The sequence below is a fragment of the Ptychodera flava genome, chromosome 13, assembly GCF_041260155.1.
Source record: "Ptychodera flava strain L36383 chromosome 13, AS_Pfla_20210202, whole genome shotgun sequence".
Lineage (NCBI taxonomy): Eukaryota > Metazoa > Hemichordata > Enteropneusta > Ptychoderidae > Ptychodera > Ptychodera flava.
The window spans coordinates 38,889,258-38,910,989 of NC_091940.1; the positions used below are offsets into that span (position 1 = coordinate 38,889,258).

Here is a 21,732-nt window from a genome sequence, read left to right on the forward strand (position 1 = left end):
GTCCAATTACCCCCAGTTCTTTGCACTTGGTGATGACCCATCTCCAAACAGAACAGACAGTGAGGCACACGGAATGAGTAGCAGTAACTTGGCATTGCTTTCCAATGACATCCCTGCCAGTCCAGTAGAAGCAACAGAAGACATCTCTGATGATGAAGATGAACACAAAGAACACTGTATGTGTGACCTTGTAACCTTTTACCTTTGACCCAGCAGGGTTTCTTAGGTTTTAATGTGATTGTACTGTGTACAGGGCCCTTCTGCTCCTGGAAAATCTGAATTTTAAAGCCTCTTTGAAAACCCTTGAAAAGTCCTGGAAAATTGATCGGCCACCCATTATTTTTGAAAATGATAAATTGCTCAGTCATAATATCATAAAAGTAACATGTAAAAATAATATATTGTGAAAAAGATATGTGAAAATAGTATTTTGGACCTCAGAATGTCCTTTGAAATTGCTGAAAAGTCCTTGAAAGTCTGTGCCTTTGAGTGTATATGGACCATGTGATTTAAACACTGTTGAAACTATAATTCATATGTAGCATCAGTATTTCAATACCACAGGATGACTGGGATCTTTAGGTTAGATTTTAATATTGCTGTATTTTGGCTTAATTTTTTCTTCCAGCTCACATAATTAAAGAGTCATTGGTTTTGAACACCAGTAACAGTAGCAGCCAGGCAGGTGGAATGAGAAGCAGTACGCCTGAAGGGAGAGTTGTATCTCCAGCCATTGATGATATTGGGTCTGAATCAGGATCTGATTGGGATAGCTGGGATGATGATGAAGAGGTGAGTGGTTAAATATGTTCAATATCAGTCACCTAGGGATGCCTCATGGTCTGATCCCTACCATCAGCTAAGGATACTTATGCAAATATGTAAGCTGTTCGTTTCACAGACCATGTCAAATATATTGCACTCATGGTATTACCAAGGAGTAGTGGTGGAGGGACTTTGCTCATGTGGAGGGACTTTGGGATGTCAATGTTGTGTTTGCCAATCATTACCTAGAGAAACTCAATGTCAAGGACAGGGCATTTATGATGTGTCTTAGATATTATTGTTGCCATTGAAAGTAAAAGCAGGGTAAATTTGTTTTCTTTCACATAGGAAATAATGTAAATAATCATAAGAAATTATAGTCATCTGACAACACATCCAAGTCAACTATACTAGGCTGACTTCATTCTTCAATGCACCCAGCAGCTCATCAATCTATCATTGTAAGAATGATAACCATGGAAAATTTCTTGTTCATATTTCAGGATCAGACAGGCTTGACTGGGATATTTGCTGAGTTTCTAAGTAAACTTCAAGTCGTTTACTCAGAAACACCCACAGGAGGTAGGTACATGTATAGACAAAGCAGTGTGTGCTGATTCAGCAGTTGAAACCAATCATATACAGACAGAATGCTAAGTCAAACTTTGATTGACTTTACAGCTTTGAGTAGTTAACAGGGTCACTGTGCAAAATTTTGTACTTGACAAATCACCCAATATTTACTAGTATTTGAAATTCAAAATGGTCACCATGCCTGTGCTAACTGCATGGGAAATATCAGATTTTCAATTTAAACAAAATAAGTCTGTGAAAATTTTAGTCACTTCATGATCATGGGCTTCAAAATGAGCCCCCCCCCCCCCCCCCCCCCCCCCAACAAATTGTAGATCAAAGAAGTACTGTAAAAGTTTGAGAGTCCAAATTTCTGTCCTTGAGGCGCATTGTACTTTAACATCACAAAAAGTTGCAATAAGAAGTTTTGTATCTTGTAGTTGGACTTGTTTCTTCAAAACATAGTTTTCTTAGAAAGTAATCAGGTATTGTTCAAGTGTGAGCATTCTAGTTCATTTACAACTAATGCTCAATTTCTATAATAAATATACTAATTACACAAAGTTTGTCAGTGAGCATTTTTTTGATATGCAAATCAAATTGCAGTGGTCAAGTTGTGCAAAATTTCGTCATGTAAAAATAACTTCTTTCAAAGAATTGCAGAATTTGCAATTTATAGAATCTTTAAATGTTTCCATCATGTGGTGACAGCACTCGATATGACAGTCTTGCAGTTCATAATTCTAAATGAGTGTATTTCACTGATCTGTGAATCTTTGTAAAGTGTATGCTATCTGTTATCTCTTTGATAGGTTACACATGTCAGACAAAAGTTTGGTATAAATGAGAGAGTTTTTCTTAAACTCACCAAGTAGTGTCTGGTTTTTGTTTTCAGGTAAACACAGTGAATTTCATGAAGAGCTGATCAAATCCGGAGCAAGCGAGAGAAAACTGATAAATAGCCTTCTGGACAAAGTGTGAAGAAGAGTTTGCCAGCCTGCTTGGACTTAAAAACTGTACGGAGAAGGGAAAAAATTACCATCACAGATCATGACTTGATGAAACCCATTGTAGCAACAGCCTAGCCTAGCTAGGTTCTTTGCTGCACATAGCCAGGCATTCTAGAAACTGGAAATTTACTTGTTAGAATTTTTTCAACAATTTTATACGTGTATATGAATCTTCTGTCAAGTAGCTGTCCAAAGTTTTAAATCCATGAGGAGATGGATTTTGTTCAGTGCACTTCAGATGCTGTGTGCTGTCTATTACTTGTATAGTAATACCTACAGTTGTATTGTAACTGTATTTTGAGATTCTCATGACTCAAAACATTCCACTACAGTGTGTGGGTCTATTTAAAGGAATCAATCGTATTGTATAAATATTGGCAAAGTAAACTTAAACAGGGAGTTTCTCAAACACCTTTATTAATGGAAAAGAGATGTTTTAACATACTTTGTGGCATTTTACATATTAAATGGCCGTCACAGTTTTGTGATGGTGTGCATGTGTGCATATACATGTTTGTAACAAGACTACTGGCTGTGCAAGCATTGTGCTCCTAGTAAGTTAGCACCGGCAGCTGTTGTTCAGGTCCATGAAGCAACTTACAAATTCAGGTCTCACTAAATAAAAGAAGAGCTACACTCATTTCCTGAAGACTGTAATATGTTGACCAATCCACAAGATCTACTATAAATCCCATTATGTTGGCAGCTTTGTGTAAATGGGGATTTGTCAACCAAAAGTACTTATATTTCACTGAGGAAAGTGCTCATTGTAAGGAATAACAGAGGGAGTCAGTTTATTCATATTTTTATCTGTTCAAATACTGATACAACACTTTGACAAGGGCCTTCATTGCAATGATGATGCAGCTACCACAACTTTGTGCAATTTATGTTAACATAGTTTAACAAGATTGTGTGTTTTTGTTCCAATAAGAAAATGTAGATCTCAGAATAATTCATTAATAGTTTTTCTTAATAATTCATGGAAATTCATAGAATTTTCCACAGCACTGTTGTTTGAATTCATTTTATATATATATATGTGTGGTTGGTGAACATGAAAAAATTGTTGACAAGTGCTCAAAAATGTAAAATTATATGATTGTACTACTGGGGTATAAGCTCTTAATTGCTATATCCATGTTTAGCAGTAGAAGCTTATTTGCTCATTTTATTAGAGAGAAATGAGACATTCTTTTCATGGAAAAGCAAGTTTTGTGTGCTTCTGTCACCTTGACATTAAGTGCCATAAAATTCTTAATTATAATTAATCAGAGATAAAAAATGTGTCTTTAGTTGTTCTTCAAACTCTCAGACTCCTTGCCATATAATTTGTGAAATGATGAAGTTTAAAATATTTTAGACATATTGCCAGGCAGATCATAATTATGTCTTTTCTTTCACAGGAAAATTTTCAGCTCACAAAAATCTTCTTGAAGTTTACACTGTTAGAAGGAAAATTCATCGAAGTTTAACATCTCACAACTGAGATTCAAAATCTTTCATTCCACATTGTGAACAAGGATCTGTTCATTGTGCCCCTCTGTGTGTTTATAGGGTTTGATATAAATCTGGCTCTACCTGTCCATCCATTCTGCTACCAGCATGTTGTCATTTACACCAAAACCATGGTGTTCACCCTGCATGCACATGTAAGTTTATTTTGTGATATGATCCAATATGGCTGCTGTCAGTTTGAAATTTTTACCTGTCAGACATACGTAAACTGATTTCCTTTCAAAGTTGACACAAAAGCACACACCTTCCATATGCTTTCTTGCTTTTGTGATACATTTTAGTCCAAAGGTTATCTATCCCAGTATACAATTCAGAACTTTCCTAGTCTTGTTTTTGTATGTACTCATCCTGTTTGGTGCCAAGATGTCAAGAGGCACCGCAGTATCTGAAACAACGAGTGATCATCATTTGCATACAGTGAAGATATTTACACTGGACATTCAGTAATGTGAGTGTATTGTAAAAATGTATGTGGTGGCAGAAATCATAGTCTTCATGTATCTTTTTAAAGGGGCAGTCTTCAATCCCTGGTTCTCGCATTATTGGTTGTTGACATTGACTGTTAATGTGATTCTAGTCCTTTGTTCTCCTTTGAAAAGTTTGCAAAGTTAGTCAGTTTGCTCAGAGTAAAAGCTGATAAAAAATCTGCCCCTTTAATGTCTGGTTGAATTACATATGTATGAAAAAAGCAAAACTGACCTATCATGTCACTTGAGCACAATTATATTAGTGTCAGCTTCCACCAATCAGGATGAGTGTACATAAGGAACGCCATCAATGTCAAAGTAATGCAGCTTGTCATTGGTCAATCACTCGATACTTATTGTTCCATCCAATTTCAAAGTCTTTGAGCGTTCATTTGATCTTTGAGTCATTATTTTATAGATTACTGATGTAATATTTTATGGATGAACAGGGAGATTTTTGCTTTAATATCTGGGTGGTATATGTATTCAAGTCAATGTCACTTATGTACTTAAAAATGCTTTGTTTATAGAATTAAGCAAATGTAAACAATGCAGTGTACACTTGATAAATGTCTGTAAGTATCACAGTATACTATTTTGAATATTTATTATTTTTTGTCAGTTATTTATCTTTTTTTTGTAAAGTTGCCGTTATTAATAATTATTAATTTAAAATAATTCTAAAGTTGTTTTACCTTTTCCTGATAAGTTTTAATTTTCTTACATCATGGGACAGATCACATGAAGTGTGCAATAGTTCCCTTCTGGCAGTGTCAACATGCCAGGCTAGAATTACTATAATTTGGTATCTTTTGTGAAGTCTCAAAATCTACAATTCCTCACTGTTGACTGAAAAACTTTGATCCACATAACAATTTACAGCACATCAACTGTATATTGTGTTCACTGTAGTTTGTAGACAAGGGCTTTTTGATAAGCATGCAGTTTTTCAGTAATACACACCCAAAAATAAAATGACACACTGGTACCTTAGCTCATCCTTTCTTCTGGGAAACTTTAATCTGTTCATCCCCATTTCCCAATGAACAGGTCCACACTCAACATCAATTACAAGGGTTGACGGCTAAACCATTGTGGTGAAAGGGTTAAACTATTTGCATTCATTATCAAGAGTAATAATCACAGATCATTGTGTTCTTATTTGTGGACTAGAGAAGCTTATCATTTCAAGTGTATCTGTTTTTATCACTTGAGATGGACACCATTCTCTGTCGTAAGACAAAATCAAATATTTTAGTTTCACTAAAACTATATCACGAAACATTACGGTTCTCAGTGAGTTTTACAAAAAGTCCAAACAAGCCAGAGATATGTCTCCGAGGTGCATACTGCTTTAAATAAGCTTTATGAAACATATTGTGCAGAAGCTTTGGAAAGTTTTCAAAGTCATTTTGACAGCTCAGTTTGAATAATATCAGAAGTGATATATATGCTTCCTTCTGTGTAGAACTTTCCTGGTTACTTCATCTACATAAAGGGTAACGTAAAGTCCATTCAGAGTTGCTACGTATGAAGGATGTGTCAATTCAGAGTTGTTACATACAGGATATATCAATTCACTGAGTTGCAAAAGCTTTGTGTACCAGTGTTCAGTCGCACGTTTGGCTGAAATTTTTTCAAGTATTATAAATCTTAATTTTCACACCAGTACATCGTATCAAAGTTGATAGACTACTTTGTGTTAGGATATAAAATAGATGCTGTATCATTTCTGAAACTAAATCCAAATCTTTTGATATTTTGCTGTGGCAGCTTCTCAGACTACTGAAGAACTTTGTGAAGGATAATGAAAATGTTACAGATGATAAACCACATCAGTCAAGTCAGCAAAAGATGAATAATGTAATGTGAAAATTTTCTCATATTTAGGATGTGTGGATTTATATTTTGTTAATCTATGTGTGAAATGCCGTCCATATGTAAAGCTGTACCAGTATATTTTTGTCGTTTTCTTGATGGGATCACTTGTACTTTCAACAAGCTTCAGTCCAGGTTTTGTCATAAGTCTGTCCATCTCTGAGTATCAAATAAAATCACTTCACCATGATTATTCAGTGCTCACAGCAGTTTGGCTTTTATTTACAAACATTTTCTGATATATTTTACAATAGATAAAACAAGCTTTCAGCGTTGTTGTTCAAGAAAAATATTTTACAAAAGAATTCCTGTGGCAGGCAAAAAAAAAATTTTGTGTACAAATAAACAATCTTCATTTCTTCTTTTGTGATATATTTCACAATAGACAAAACAAGCTTACTGCAATGTTGTTCAAGAAAAATATCTTAAAAAAGAATTCCTGTGGCAGGCAAAAAAACAATTTTGTTTACAAATAAAAAGTCTTCATTTCTTCTTTTTCCTTGAATGTGAATCAAAAGTGACGAAGTCAAACTTTGTTGACGACCTGGATTGGTAGAGGACACAACAAAATTACTTTCTGTTCACTGTCAGATGTCAGTTACACAAGCTAAGTGCAGGCAACTGTACAGTAACAACAACGTTTTGCCAGATTAATGTAATTTGCCCAGTGTCCGCAATAGCAGTACTATATGCATATCAATATTCAAGCCCTGTGATCATGTGTTATGAACGCTTATTACTGTTGCAACACCAGTCCATCATTTGAAACACTTGAACTATTTGTTCCCAAAGAAACAGAATCAAAAGACTGAAGACAGACTTGTCCATACCATGTAAAGCTATATATAAGAGTGAAGTCAGTGACGTATTTATGTTAGCAAACACTTATTCTTTCTCACCATGATTAAAACACACACATGGCACAAACAAAACTTACTGTATTTGATAACCTGCCCATGAAAATATTATTTAAACTTCCCCTGGTCATTGCTATAATTATATGTACACAGAAGTTTTGCTGACAAATTTTTGAATGACATTTGTTTGCAAATAAAACCTTTAATTCAAAGTGATTCAGCTTCAGAATCTTGTATGTACACAAATTTCATGCAATTACCAAGGAATATTAGTGCAACTTTGTTGATGACAATTGAAACGGTGCTGAACTGTATCCCTCCCCTTACTGCAAAGAGTTTTGCTTTTTAATGTATTTTCTGAATTTCTGACATCAAAATGACAATACCAGTGATATCCAAGACTTACTTGGCTTCCGTTGAGGCAGAAGCAGACTTTCTTTTATTTCTATGCTGTGGAAATGTAGGCATCATGTCCGGCTCTGGAGCTGGCAATGTATAATCAGAAGAGTGAAAATGAAAAATTTGCAGACCAGACCATGCATTTTTATACAGTATTTCATGCATGAATCACAATGAAAAACTGAAGAGAAAAGAATAATGTATACTCACGAAAAGGTGGCTCTGTGAAGTACAAACTATCTAAACAATCTGCAGCAGTGGCCCTGAAAAACATGATAGATATCATGTCACTTTCATAAATTAGTCATAATGCATAATTAAGTAAAATTGGGAAAGAGCAAATGACATGTTCTTAATTTCTATTAAACCTTACTCTTCCAAGTACAAACCAAGAAGACAACAACAATCCTCTTTTCTGTTTCTAAAAATCCATCTATTTCATTGACAGCAAAATTCAAGAGATAAAATTCCACACGTTAAATTTTAGGACCCTTTCAAACTTTCTCACATACCTTTTCTTGGGGTCATACAGAAAGAGAGAATTGAGAAGTCTAAGACCAGCTTCTGACAGCCATGAATACTTATGTTTCAGATTGTTATATGGCTGTTTTTTCAGCGTCCATGATTCAATCATCGGAAGTCTTGAATAGCCCTGTGAAAATATTTACTGATATTTGCGTCAACAAGATTTTGATGATTGTTGTCTTCACTGCAATGTGAGTACTGGCAGTTACCACAGGTTGTGAGTTTGAGTCCAATCGAGAAATTAATGAATTTTCTACCATGGGTGGTCTGATATGCTGGATGGACAAACATTGTCTCTGAGTCTACTTGAAAACCTAATGTAGTGATGTACCGGGGGTATTCATAGCTTTGATTGATTTGTGTGCACTCTAAGCATTACAGTGTGCTAAATTGAACTCAAGCTGAGTGGAAGGGTTGAAGTCAAATTGCAACAACCCATATCTGTTATTAAACTACCAATTTTTAGAGGTGGGGATGTAACTAGGTTTTAACCTTCTTAATTGCTGTCTTCTTCGCTAGGTGACCATATAGGTACTGTACATTGCATTTATTGTGAATTCAAAAACAATTGAGAAATCACTGAATTTACTAGAATATTGGAAGATATTTGGGAGATATTATATTACTAGAAAATTGGGAGATTTATTTCAAACAGTTCATGAAGAAGAAAAGCTCTGGCATTCAACATATTTTGGCATAAAGCATTGGCTGCATAATGAAGGTTCACATCTTTGCAGGTTGTGAAGCCAATCTCAGTTGACAAAGGAATTCAGGACCAAGTTGAAATATTCACCACATAGTTGGTTTTCCACAAAATTATAAGTCAGGATAATATCATACCTTGAACAATTACGCTGCAAATTTAACTATTGATTTGGCAAATGACATTGTCTTTTGCAAGATGGAGTGTTTACTCACAGGCCAAATGCTCTCAGATGGTGTTCCAAGTAAATCTACAATCATGCCAATCTGTTGAATTTCTGATCTACCTGGCATCAGTGGTTTATGAGCAAGCAACTCACCAAGGATACAACCAGCTGCCCTGAAAGGAGAAAACAAATCTTCATATTCATATTCACTTTAAAAAAACGAAATTCATAGAGTACATAAAGTACAAGTTTATCATACACAAATTCACATGGTGATATCATTAAATCTAGATTTCATTATAATCATGTATTACTGTGATTTGCCCAAAGTAGCAGTATTGTTGATCACTTTGTAGAAAGTCACTACCAGCAAGGCTAGCTGGTATTCAATGCGGAAGGGGTGTAAGGAAGACTGGAGGCAGCAAGTACTATTAATCTCAGATATTTACTCCTACATGAGAATACAAGGTACATGTAAATTGTATACTAGAAAGCTGAAGACTGAAGACCGACCGGCAGACATGGTAGACAGACAAATACATGACCTCCTGAATAATGATGAACATTCATGAATAATAAAGATTGCACATACGTCACAATGTTACTCTATGACAAATTTATTCAATACAATTTTCTTATGTTTCAAATTGAACCAATGTTACAATTTATTCCTTTCATGGATCTTGACTTCGAAGGCTACCAAGTGATAACACAGCCCTGTTAGAATCCAACTCACCACATGTCAATGGCTGTAGTTTGCTCTCTTGCTCCAAGGAGCAGCTCAGGAGCTCTGTACCAAAGGGTAACGACTTTAGGGGTCATTGGCTTCAAAGGGATTCCATATGTCCTTGCAAGACCAAAATCAGCTGCAGTCAGGAGATGTAAGGCATACAAAAAGTTTTCATTATAGCGATTCCAACTTTCAACTGATGATTCTAAAAGAATGTGGGAACGATATCATATTGATGATAAAGAGATTATTTCATGTTAATGATAAGGAGATAAATGAGTTAGTCTGCCTCACTTTGTATGATCATGGTTTTCTCTGTAAACATGAATGAACTGATGTTATAAGTATGCAATCCATTGTATTCAAGACTGCAGCAGAATGAAATTACATATTAATAAGAATGTGCAGTACAAATATAGTAATCCTTCAATTTCCGTCATTAATTTTTTTAAATGTTGCAGTATTGCATCATTACAAAAGTCTGACAGTCTTTTCACAATGGATTGCATGATGAAAGCCAGCATACAAGACAATACTGGAAGACTAGACTACACCTTGACAGAAGCTATCAACACAAGATGCAATATGTTGACATTACTCATTGACACAAGCAAGTGGTATTAGAACAACTCACCAATTTTCAAACAGCCTTTGTCGGTCAACAACAAATTGGAAACTTTCAAGTCTCTGTGTATCACAAAGTTTTCATGCAGGTATCTCAATCCTTGGAACATCTGTAAGGTCAAACACTTGACCTGAGCCTCGGTGAACGGTGAGGGCATGTTGTCCAATAGACTTGCCAGGTCTTGTTCACAGTACTCCATTACAAGAAAGATACTGTCAAGATGGTTGCCAACAACAACCTCCTTCAGGTGAACGACATTTGTATGTTGAAGGTTTAGGAGAAGATGGATCTCTCTGAGAGTGCTGATTGGCAGACCTGCATGCAAAATGAAAGAAAATTTGCATGATGCACCAGAGTCCATAGCAAAGATTCCGTAAAAATGCGTAGGGTTTTATCACATGTATTTTCCTTTATCACAGACAAGGAGGCTAGAAATGTCCCTGGTATTACAGACAACGGAAATGGAGTCAACTTGGAAGCCTTGAATTTATAAGTATGTAAAATTACTTACCATCAGCTTCCTTTTCCATTCGAACTTTCTTCAGTGCAACCACTTCATTTGATTTAGTGTCCCTGGCTCTATCTACAATGAAATGAATATTATAATAAGCAGCTGATATCTTAGGCATCAATTTACAAGTGGTATAGTTACAAACTGACAATGCCAAATCGCTGTACACAATACACAGTGCCATAATTACAAGGCGTCTATGTTTTGTGTATGGCAATTTGACGTCATCACTTTGTGGCTATACCACTTGTAAAATAATGCCCATTCTTAAGCCACACCTTGGATTAGCTTGTCTGGAGAAGCCATATTCTTCAGTACATTTACTTACACACACCATTGATAGATTTATTAAACACTACCTAGTTTTTCAAAAAGACTGTAATTGTGCAATCTTTTCCTTCTGCCGTATGCTTCATAGTTTACTGTTATTCTAAAAGTATGGATGATGGTCAATGATAATGAAAAATAAATTCTGATATACTGAAACACGTGTCTTATCTTGATATATTTCAAGAAATGATAACTGCACAAACTTACATACAATTCCATAAGTGCCCTCTCCTATTCTGTTCAACTTCTCAAACTCACTTACACTCCTGCATAGTCCAAGCTGTCATGATAGAGAAAACATCCTTTGTACTGATTGGATGGTTAGAGATCAGGTGATTGATGGGACTCATTGGATACAAATCTTTCATTACAATGCATACTTCAAACTTCACCATGACAGTTAAACATCTATCAGTGTTTTTGTGGGGGTCGCAATGCATCTATCTAATTAATCTTTGCAGCACAAATTCAAAAAGTCCTACACAGGTTTAAGACAAGAAAACAGATCGCGCACACTTCATGAATGTCCTTACTAGTATGTTATATGATGGAGGTACCATATTTTAATTGTTGATCTTGTTATATTGTCGGAAGATGTAATCAGACAAAATAACTACACAAGACATGGAAAACAAGATTGTCTGTATATCTTTGAACATGTACACCGTCGATATAAACTGAAAGGTAGGTAAATAAAATGATTTGTAATTAAATTATAATTTCGTGCTTTCAGTTTAAACTGTTGCAGACATTAATTATGCAATCTTGTTGTGTACTGTAAATAAAAATATTTACCCTATCTTCATCAGGTAAACAGAATCGTTTACCAGTCTTCAGCGATAGAAATGTGGTTGTTCTGTCCCTCTGTTTCGCTTCATTTTCTTTTGGCGGTGGCAATCGAGATTTCTCGTTAGCTTCCATATCGTAGACTTACGAATCATGACGCGACACCTGCAGGGCTTATGCAGACCTTCTGTGGGCCCTGGATTACACCAACACTGAATTAGCGTTTGTCTGGAGCATACTGATGTACGCCCTCAGTAGTTGACAGTATGGAAAATTAGCTACGCAATAACCAATTGTACTTAGTCTAACAACTCAACAATCTATTGTCCAATCAGTAACACACTTACAACAGACGTTCGACTGGCAAAGATGGCGTCTTATGTGGGTCACCTCGCTTCGAGGACAGGACATCTACTGAAATTGAACCGTAAGTGAGACCGTTATGTTAACTGGATGCTAACGATGCAAATGAGAGAGTTGTAATGGTTATCACCACGCGACAGACACATACATTTTCACCCTCCGTCTCCCTAGATTTGGCATACAGATATCATATTGTACTGCAGAGTAAGATAGTGGCAAGGCGACTTTACAGTGTACCGGTACATGCTGTACTGTACACATACATGCATGTCAATGTTATGGGTATGTCTTATGGTTAGCTGCAAAATTGTAGCTCTACGGTGAGGCGGTCGGTGAGTTTTGGTTTTTGCGACCTCGCTCACCAGTAGAGCTACAATGCCGAAGGCCCTGAAGCATACAAAATAAGCACGCTGCACATGGCACGGCATTTTGATGTAAAATCCCATATATTTACTGCATTTGGTCATACTGATTTATCACTACTGAAGATTAAACACTATACTACACTAACCTTGTCGTGTATAGGGTTTGGTATTTGTTCAAATACGTCGATCGCGTTCCAAAAACATTTCTTGGAGCCACCATTTCCAACTTCCGGTAATGGCAGCTCCCAGAAACACACTCAATGTTTATGGAACGCGATCGACGTGTCTGTGCTTATACCAAACCCTTAAACGACAAGGTTAGTGTAGTATAGTGTTTAGTCTTCAGTAGTGATAAATCGGTACGACCAAATGCAGTAAATATGTGGGATTTTACATGAAAATGCCGTGCCATGTGTGGCGCGCTTATTTTGTATGCTACAGGGCCTTCGGCATTGTAGCTCTACTGGTGAGCAAGGTCGCAAAAACCCAAACTCACCGACCGCTCACCGTAGAGCTACAATTTTGCAGTCAGGGTAATGGTCTTATGTTATGTCTGCGGTATACAAAATTTAATGTATGGCGACGACATTTGCTTGATATGTCCTTCTGTCAAAGGGACGCAGAAATTGATAGATATTTGTAGTTCTTATGGTACCACTCATGACATTGTTTTCAATACAAAGAAAACCGAATGCTTGTGTCATCTCTTACGTATCTAGAGTTGTACATTTTCCCAAAGTTTACATAAATGGTATACAAATCGTATTTGTAGAAACTAAGAAGTATCTGGGATGTCTTCTAACGTCTCACTTTTTAGATGATGCAGATATTGATCGTCAAAAGAGATCATTCTATGTTTCAGCTAATATGCTTTTGAGGAAATTTTCGCTATGTTCTTTAAGGGTAAAATGTATGATTTTTAAAGCCTATTGTTACCAATTCGTACGAATCTCACCTTTGGTTTAGATATTCCCTTGGGGCTATGATGAAACTGAGAGTTGCTTATAATAATGCTGCCCGAATTTGTCTGGGATACAGAAAGTTCAGTAGTGCAAGTTCCATGTTTGTTTCAAACGATCTGTATAATTTTGACAGTTTACTCAGAAAACAAATGTATGGCTTTATGGTACGAATATCTATATGTGATAATGTAATTATTCAGCAAGTGAATCAGTGCTTGAATTTCTCATCTGAATTACGCAAGTTTTGGATTGATTCTCTTTTCTAGTGAGATAAGGTTGGCTGTAAGCACCCTCACCGGTGCTTTATTCCGCATGTCTTTAAGTTTTTTCTTTCATTTCTGTAATAGTGTTTCTATGGACAATTGATGTTCGATTTAAAGAGAAATAAAATAATTTAATATTGGCAAATATTGTTTTTCAGGGTCACTTTTGCCATCGTTAGCAGTCGCTGGTCGTCGAACCTTAACAACCAAACGTGAGTATGGGCATATCAATACCTTTGGTAAAATTGATAGCTCTGCGTGCAGTTCTGTGTTTTGTCATCAGCTATGCTACTCTATGGTTTGAGGCGTAGCCAGTGACAACACAAAGGCCTGTATGCAGAGCTATGTAAATGTAGCTTTACTTTTTATTTAGGAAAGAAATATATTTTCAAGATTGAAAAATTTAAGTTATATACCTGTAGGCTTGGCAAAACATTCAAAAAGTGAATAAACGTGAATGTGGTGTTTTATATATATCGAGGCATTCATAACACAATAACATAAACATATGAAATAGTAAGGATGCAATAAGCTGTTGGTAATATTGTGAAAATATCTGCTTCTCTGTCACAGCAACTGTAAGACCAGTAAATGAAGTCCATAGGGCAACGTTGGCTGAGTTTGGTCGCTACATAGCTGACAACTTACCTAAATACACCCAGCTGATCCAAGTTACTCATCAGAATGAGCTAGAACTGATGATACATCCAGAAGGTGTCATACCTGTGATGACCTTCTTACGAGACCATCATAATTGCCAATTCAAAAACTTGGCAGATTTGACAGCTGTTGATATACCAACAAGGCAAAATAGATTTGAGGTAAGCTTTCCAATATTGCACATGATTTTTATTTCTCATTTGGTATGTGTATATACCAAAGAGAGCTCCTACTGGGTTTGCTTTGGCTACTCAAGCTGATTCACCATTCTGGCTTATAGTGTGAACACAAGAAGCCAGATTTTTTGAGAGGTGGGGTCAAAGGTTGCATATATATTAATGGGATATAGTCGTTGGAACTGTGCTCAAAGGTCATATGGGACCCATACGACCCATGGCAACAATGTATCCAAGGCACAGTGGTGATTGATGACAGTTAAAACATGTCTGTCATAATCTAACATCGTATGATTTAAATGTTGCAGCTATGATGATGAGGTGCATCCTGATACTGTGCACGAAATACATTGTTTGTAAACAAGAGACTCGCACAGGCGCAGTTCCGACAACTATATCCCTTTAAAGGCTCAAAATTCATAATTGAACACATACATGTAGAGTAATGATTTCAGAAGTCAGCCACTTTTTCATCATTTGTATGTATCCTTAGTGCTGCTTACTTCAATAAAATTAATACTTCACATCAACATTCTCGTGCATGATTATTGAACACCACTCAAACTTTCAATCACTTTCAAAGATCAGCCAAGGAAATTGTAAAGGACAAAAAAAAATACAGAAAAGATCAACATTCTCATGATCTTCATGAAGTGGCATGCCATGATCACATAGATAGTGATAGACAATCATGGCCAAAACAGAGCAAAGCTCAGAGACGATTTCTGAGCTTAAATGACCCAGTATTTTATATCACTGTTTCAAATCAAACTGATTACACGATACAGAAGTGACATTTTGGTATTTGATGCAAAATTATTCTAAAATACGCAAAAACAATGGAAGTCTGCATAATTGAAAAGCCGTCCCTTTGTGACAATAGACGTACTCGGCCTGCACTGCACTGCATGGCTGGTCTCCGAGCCTGAACATGGAAATAGAACACATACACCTGCTTGCAAGGGAAATGGTTCATTATATTGCCACATTGTTGACTTGATCAGACCACAACTTTCCAAGCAACATTGTATCTGAACACCACAAAGTGTCGTGTCATTCATTAATTACATATAAGTTCAGTACGGACAACGGTTCTAGACGAGTCAGCCTGCCACACTGATGACATGGTCCCAATGTTTGTAAATCTGATCATTTTCACCAACATTTGTTTGTTTCAACATCCTCTTTTTGTTTGTGTTCCATAATGCGCCATATTTACACCTCGTTTGACCTGAGAGAGGTCATGAACATCAATCAAAAATCTCCAGTGTATAAGTTTGTTCATGTTTGCATGTAGACCCTCTTCTTTGGTTTGCACAACTACAGCAGATATGAAACACCACTGGCTGCTGTGCTCATGATGGGAAGTTATCACTCTGTATTGCTTGGACGCTACCGGTCCCTTCTTTTAAATGGAATCTTCCAGTCTTTGCCAATTCATGACCCTGTACTATACATACTATTTGTCTCATAATATTAAGATTCCGTGGCTACCCGGGTCTATGGAATCAGCCTTTCTACTGGACAAAAGTACTCTATCTTCAAGTTGTATAGAGATGTAAAATGGTGGCTGTTTCAATCCAGGTGTTGTTGTGGCTATCAATAGCAGTCTGATCCATAAAAATTGTTTAGCACTAGAAGTTATCTTACACAGACTGGGTACAAGACAGTGTAGTGGGAGCTGCCTATGCTTTAGAAAACTGCGAAATCATGGTAGACTTTTCTGAATAATCATGCCTCGGGTGCAAGATGTGTTGGAAAGTTGTACAAAGCTCCGTACAAACATTTGCTATCAGAGTTGAAGAACTGAGACTTTTTCATGGCAGTCACACCAGTACCATAACTCAACTCTTACCCGATACAGGGACCAAAATTGTATAAAAATGGTTTTACAGGGTTCAGTTAACATTTTCAGTTGGTCGCATTTTGTCCCTAAGTCAAAATTTAAGATGCAAATGTTAAAACATTTATGGGCATTTTGTATTGTCATGAAAACCTTCAAAAATTTAATATGACAGGCTATGTTTAGACTGTGCTGTCACAAAGAAATTATCAACTCACGATGTGGGAAAGCATTATAAAAATACCAGGACAAAGAAAACGGTGTCATATATTTCGATTTGTACATGTGTTTCCCTATGAAAGATTAGTGTATGAGCTGTTGTCTTTATTGTGTACAACCCATCTCTTTTCTTTCCTTACGTTTGCGTCAACTGTCATTGCAAGTAGGCTACACATTGCTCAACTGGCGTTGTGATAAGATACATCAGAATGCATTGAAATTGATTTGAGAAATACCTGTATTCTAGGATAAATAGCCTTCAGCGAGTCTATATTATCGGTCGAGACTGCCTTAATCGGTTTCTGTCATTTGTTACTGTGTGTGATCCAGTTTTAGTATTACGAAGTCTGCACCGAATCATTTAATACAACTCCGTTCTGCAGATCACTACAAAAACTTTCAACAGTACTATTTTTGTGGGACGAATTAAGCCGTTAGCAATAGATAACTACTTTTTTCAACAAAAACTCTGAGTAGAAATGCAGCAACTATCAACTTTTGATAGATTTTTCTAGGCAAGAGTACAAACTCAAAAGTATATGCGCATTAAATCCCAGTGTTTGTTGATCGCCCGGGTCAATGGTAAGTCTAAATAATTGCAGTCGCTATCCGGCAGATTCTAACAAGGTTACCAGTATGATATTTCAACAAATTTGCGTGTTATTTAGATCTAGCTTAAAACGGAAATCTTTATAAAATGGGCTAATCCAGTTCAAGCTTGATGAAATCAATGCTTTGATCTACTTTCCGAAGGACAGTTTCCAGAAACTTCTACTAGCAGGCTTGCTCTCACATGCTACTAATGCAAATATTCACTACGCACTTGAACGCATGTAACATTTTGCAGTTACACATTGATTGGCTTGTTTTCCCCTGTCAGCTATATTTTGATGACAAGTTATGCTGAGATTATGATTGCTTCAATTGAAAGCGATGTAACAGCATGAAGACTGCTTCTGATACGTAATAGGATTGTAGTAAAATTTATTATTAAATTAATAGGATATTTTGACAGATCAAGATAACATCAGCAGACACATTTGCAGTGCTGTGCAGTGGAGGGAACATGCTGAAACCTTTGAGTAACGCCGCTCAACGGCAATGCTTATTCAATGTGTATTTTGGGGTTGCAGCCTTTGCGGTCATTGCTTTGTGAACACTGAGCGAGTACACGTTGAATTTGATCGCGTACAGAGAAATGTCTTGAAAAAACGTCAGCTGTAAATTGCTAGTGACTAACCTAAATCCTTTTGTCACAAACTTGTAAAATTTGGTTGCCTGTGCAACTAAATGGTCGCAACTTTGAGCCCTGTTTTAGCTTTACATTTAGCCCTTTACATTACTTTACTTGCAAATCAGCTGATGATGGGATATAGGCTACCATATGTCCATGCTCAGATTTAGAGAACTGATTTCCTTAATGTAGCAAAGTGTTATTTATTGGAACCAAATTACTTGAAATGAAGGCCCAGCAATTTTAGAGAGATATCACTTATGTGTTTGTTTAAAAAATTGAGAAAACGTTTTCCAAAGAAAAAAATAAACACATCATTTGCAGTCTTCATTCATCCTGAAAAAAAGTTCCCGAATAATCGTACTGGCATTGGTACTGGCAGTGGGTCTTTTTAAACCCGATTTTCTGACAGAAAGGTGACTATTTTATTCACACAATCCACTGGAACTGCTGTCCAGTCTTATGGATATGCCCAAGGCTGTTGCATGTTACATCTCTTGTAACAGCATTATTATGTTATGCTGCATTTGAAGGTATTGATAGCAATCTTTTCAGTTAGCATACCACAGATCATAGGTTCACTTCTATAGATTAATATGCAAATCATTATGGTAATTAGCTGCCACTCTGGCAGAAATTTCTTGGGAGAACAACTGTACTACATTTATCTTTTAGGGCCACTGTCCATAATACTTGCCTCAAACACTTTGTCGTTCAAACTGCAGCAGTATCAAATATGTTTGATTGATTACCTTTATTAATTCTTTTTAGATTGCTTACAATCTCTTTGCTTTTTTATTTTAGATTGTTTACAATCTCCTTTCCCTGAGGTTTAACTCAAGAATTCGTGTGAAGACTTACACTGATGAACTGACGCCTGTAGATTCAGTAGTTTCTGTTTTCAAAGCAGCAGAGTGGTATGAAAGAGAGGTACGTAAAAATGCCGAATCATTATTTAAGTCCTATGGGTTGATCTTTTGCCTTGAGTTTTATGGTCAAGTAATGGAGGATACATTGTAATGAAGAATACATTGTGAAACTGGTCTGTGTTTAAATGTCTCATACCAACTCTTTCCCATTTTGCTATTAAATAACCCTTTGAGTGTCAAAGTCAATTTTAGTGTGTTTATAAAATATAATGCAGACATTTTTTTCAGCTCAAGACAATTTTTCTTTAGATTTTTACCAAACTTTTGATCAAAAACTGTGCGGATGAGTGTATCCATTTGGTCAAAACTTTAAAAAAAACATCAGAGATTTCATATAAATTGGTAAAATGTTTCACTATAAGTTTGGTAGGAAAAATTACAGCATTCAGAGGATTAACTCCAGTGTCTGCAAATGTCATTCATTTGTGTTTATGATTTCAATGTGTAAAACACATCTATCGAATCATGCTCCAGTTTTACTGAATCAAGAGATAATCAGTCAGTCACATAAAGCTAACGTTAGTTGCACTTAAAAGTATCATTTCTGACTTTCATACTTCTATTGCCATGAGAGTGTAGTCTCCAAAGCAAAGGTACATGAATTTGTGTAACTTGCGTATGTGTAGAGGTTAATGGACTTCTTGCTTGCAAATGTAAAAATACATAAAAATATTCAAGAATAAAAATATTAAATAGCCTTCTCACCCAATGTAAAGACCAATGAGAGAAACATTCTTCCATTTAGTAGTGTTGTTTACATTACTAATAACAATAAATGAAAATTTATGAGAGACGTTTTTATGCAGTTTGTTTAATACATGGAAAGTGTATTAGTGTTTTTTTAATTTGAATATCAAGATTATGCCATTCAAGCCACAGAGATATGGTCTGAGGCTGGTGACTGTTTGACATCAAGGAGTTCAATTAATTTTAAAGAAACAGATTTGAGTCCTCCAATTCTGAAACACCCAATGATATCATCAGTAGACCTGTACATGATATAAGCTACTGTTGGCTCACACAGATATCTGAGCTTTGTTGTGAAACAACAGATTAATTGAACAGGCACAAATTTTTGAACTGTTTTCTGACCCTAGAGTTGTATCAAAAGTCTGTGGTAGAACTGTTTATGGTCCAGTCTGTAAATGGCACAAAAGTGTTGTAGTTTACTACTGCCTTTCTTAATATTGTTTCTTTTGCTTCCATCAAGGTATGGGATATGTATGGTGTATTCTTTGCCAATCATCCAGACTTAAGACGTATACTAACAGACTATGGTTTTGAAGGCCATCCAATGAGGAAAGATTTCCCACTCAGTGGTTATGTAGAGGTAAGTATGCTCTGGATTTTATACAGGAAAACTGTATACTAATGCCATTATCTGCTGTTGTGTTGATTTGTGTCGCCCTTTTCTTTGCTCTATGCTTCTGGGTTCATTCCTTTATTCTCATCCCCTTTTCCAGTTCTGCATAACTAATTGAATATTCAAAACATGTACTGTTTTCTTTTTTTTTGAGGTGATGTATCTTTTGCTAATCCCTCTTTCCCCACATAATATCTCTTGTATCTTTTCCAATGTACTGTGTTCTCTTCTTCAGTAAACTTTTACAATGCTGTACTTCCAAATTACTTAAATTGCAGTGAATACAACAGAATTTTACCAGACCACAGTTACTGCAGTGAAGAGGTTTAATGTTTCTGTTTTACCTCTCCACAGGTACGATACGATGATGAAGTCAAACGCATTGTTGCAGAGCCCATTGAACTTGCACAGGAATTCCGTAAATTTGACTTATCCAGTCCCTGGGAAACTTTCCCAACTCACAGGAAAGAAGATCAAATAGAAGCTGGAGAAACAGCTGCTCCTGAAGAAAAAAAGTAGATTTTTTGTATCGCCAGTACAATGCCATGAACGCTTTGATATAAACTTGTACAGATAACATTATATTATGCTAGGAGAGAGAGAGTTATGAATTCACATGTCATTACACTAACAGTGAAAATTCCTCTCCCCACACTTAATGAGATGGCTTTGTAACTTCACAAAGTACTGTCAATTACAGTGTGTGCATCAGCGGCAAGTGTTACCTCAGTATTTTAGAGCAAAAATACCACACCTTAGTACTGTCAAAGCTATTCTTAGTTCAGAGGTACCTAAGATTACACCATAGCCATACCAAGGTTCTTGTACTGGTAAAAATGTCTTTTGAACTCTGAAAAAGTTAATTTACTAGGTCAGCTAAGATTGCACTGTACTGTCAACTACTGGTGTGTGTGATTGGAGATTCCACTTTTGTTGCATGTTTGTACAGATCATTGTATATTATAGTTGCAACATTGCCAAAAAATAAGGTGGTTTTTTTTTGTGGTCAGTTTAAATTTCAAATAAACTTGTTGGAAAACTTTGTATTTGTCAAGATTGGTTGTCATTCTTGTGATTTTGAAGTTGGGATATTTATTGTCATATGATAGTCACCCTCTTTACATTTTGAAGTATTAAAGGGACAAAGCCATTTTTCATGAATTTTGTTTGATACGAGACGCTACTTATATTGTTTGACATGTTGAAAGATAATGAATGGGTGACCATGCATATATTCGACCCTGGTTTTAGACATGATACATGAAATCATCGCGAGAGTGAATAAATGGTCATGACCATTAATTCTTTTTCGCGATGGCTTCATTTAATTTGTCTAAAACCGGGGTCGAATATATGCATGGTCACCCATTCATTCAGTATCTTTCAACATGTCAAACAATACAAGTAGTATCTTGTATCAAACAAAATTCATGAAAAAATGGCTGCCTTTGTCCCTTTAAATATATGAGTGCACTCAATTTCTAGATCCAAAATTTATATAACATTTGTTAG

The 21,732-nt window shown here is 36.1% G+C and overlaps 3 protein-coding genes across 5 annotated transcripts in view; 2 read left to right on the top strand and 1 right to left on the bottom strand.

The window, feature by feature from the left end:
- The window catches only part of LOC139148430 (uncharacterized), a 51,502-nt gene extending 45,091 nt beyond the window's left edge, over positions 1-6,411 (top strand). For both annotated transcript variants that reach the window (XM_070719891.1, XM_070719892.1), the window contains 4 exons: positions 17-176; positions 629-792; positions 1,269-1,347; positions 2,234-6,411. In XM_070719891.1, coding sequence (XP_070575992.1) covers positions 17-176; positions 629-792; positions 1,269-1,347; positions 2,234-2,319 — 489 coding nt within the window. In that variant the 3' untranslated portion in view covers positions 2,320-6,411. The remainder of the gene's footprint in view (positions 1-16; positions 177-628; positions 793-1,268; positions 1,348-2,233) is intronic.
- On the bottom strand, positions 6,311-12,295 carry LOC139148432 (cyclin-dependent kinase 10-like). 2 transcript variants are annotated; one of them, XM_070719894.1, is made up of 11 exons: positions 12,191-12,295; positions 11,853-12,039; positions 11,265-11,337; positions 10,728-10,799; positions 10,226-10,531; positions 9,598-9,727; positions 8,911-9,034; positions 7,980-8,119; positions 7,678-7,730; positions 7,475-7,553; positions 6,311-6,755 (listed from the first exon to the last, which is right to left on the bottom strand). In XM_070719894.1, exons 2-11 carry the CDS (start codon positions 11,976-11,978, stop codon positions 6,695-6,697), a joined length of 1,164 nt encoding a protein of 387 aa, XP_070575995.1. In that variant the 5' UTR covers positions 11,979-12,039; positions 12,191-12,295; the 3' UTR covers positions 6,311-6,694. The 2 variants fall into 2 exon arrangements, with proteins under 2 accessions (XP_070575995.1, XP_070575994.1); XM_070719893.1 differs by lacking the exon at positions 12,191-12,295 and having other exon boundaries at positions 11,853-12,083.
- Positions 12,148-21,350, top strand: LOC139148433 (NADH dehydrogenase [ubiquinone] iron-sulfur protein 3, mitochondrial-like). Its single transcript, XM_070719895.1, has 6 exons — positions 12,148-12,270; positions 13,955-14,008; positions 14,370-14,617; positions 18,733-18,858; positions 20,068-20,187; positions 20,575-21,350. Exons 1-6 carry the CDS (start codon positions 12,213-12,215, stop codon positions 20,737-20,739), a joined length of 771 nt encoding a protein of 256 aa, XP_070575996.1. The 5' UTR covers positions 12,148-12,212; the 3' UTR covers positions 20,740-21,350.
- Positions 21,351-21,732: the final 382 nt, after the last annotated feature.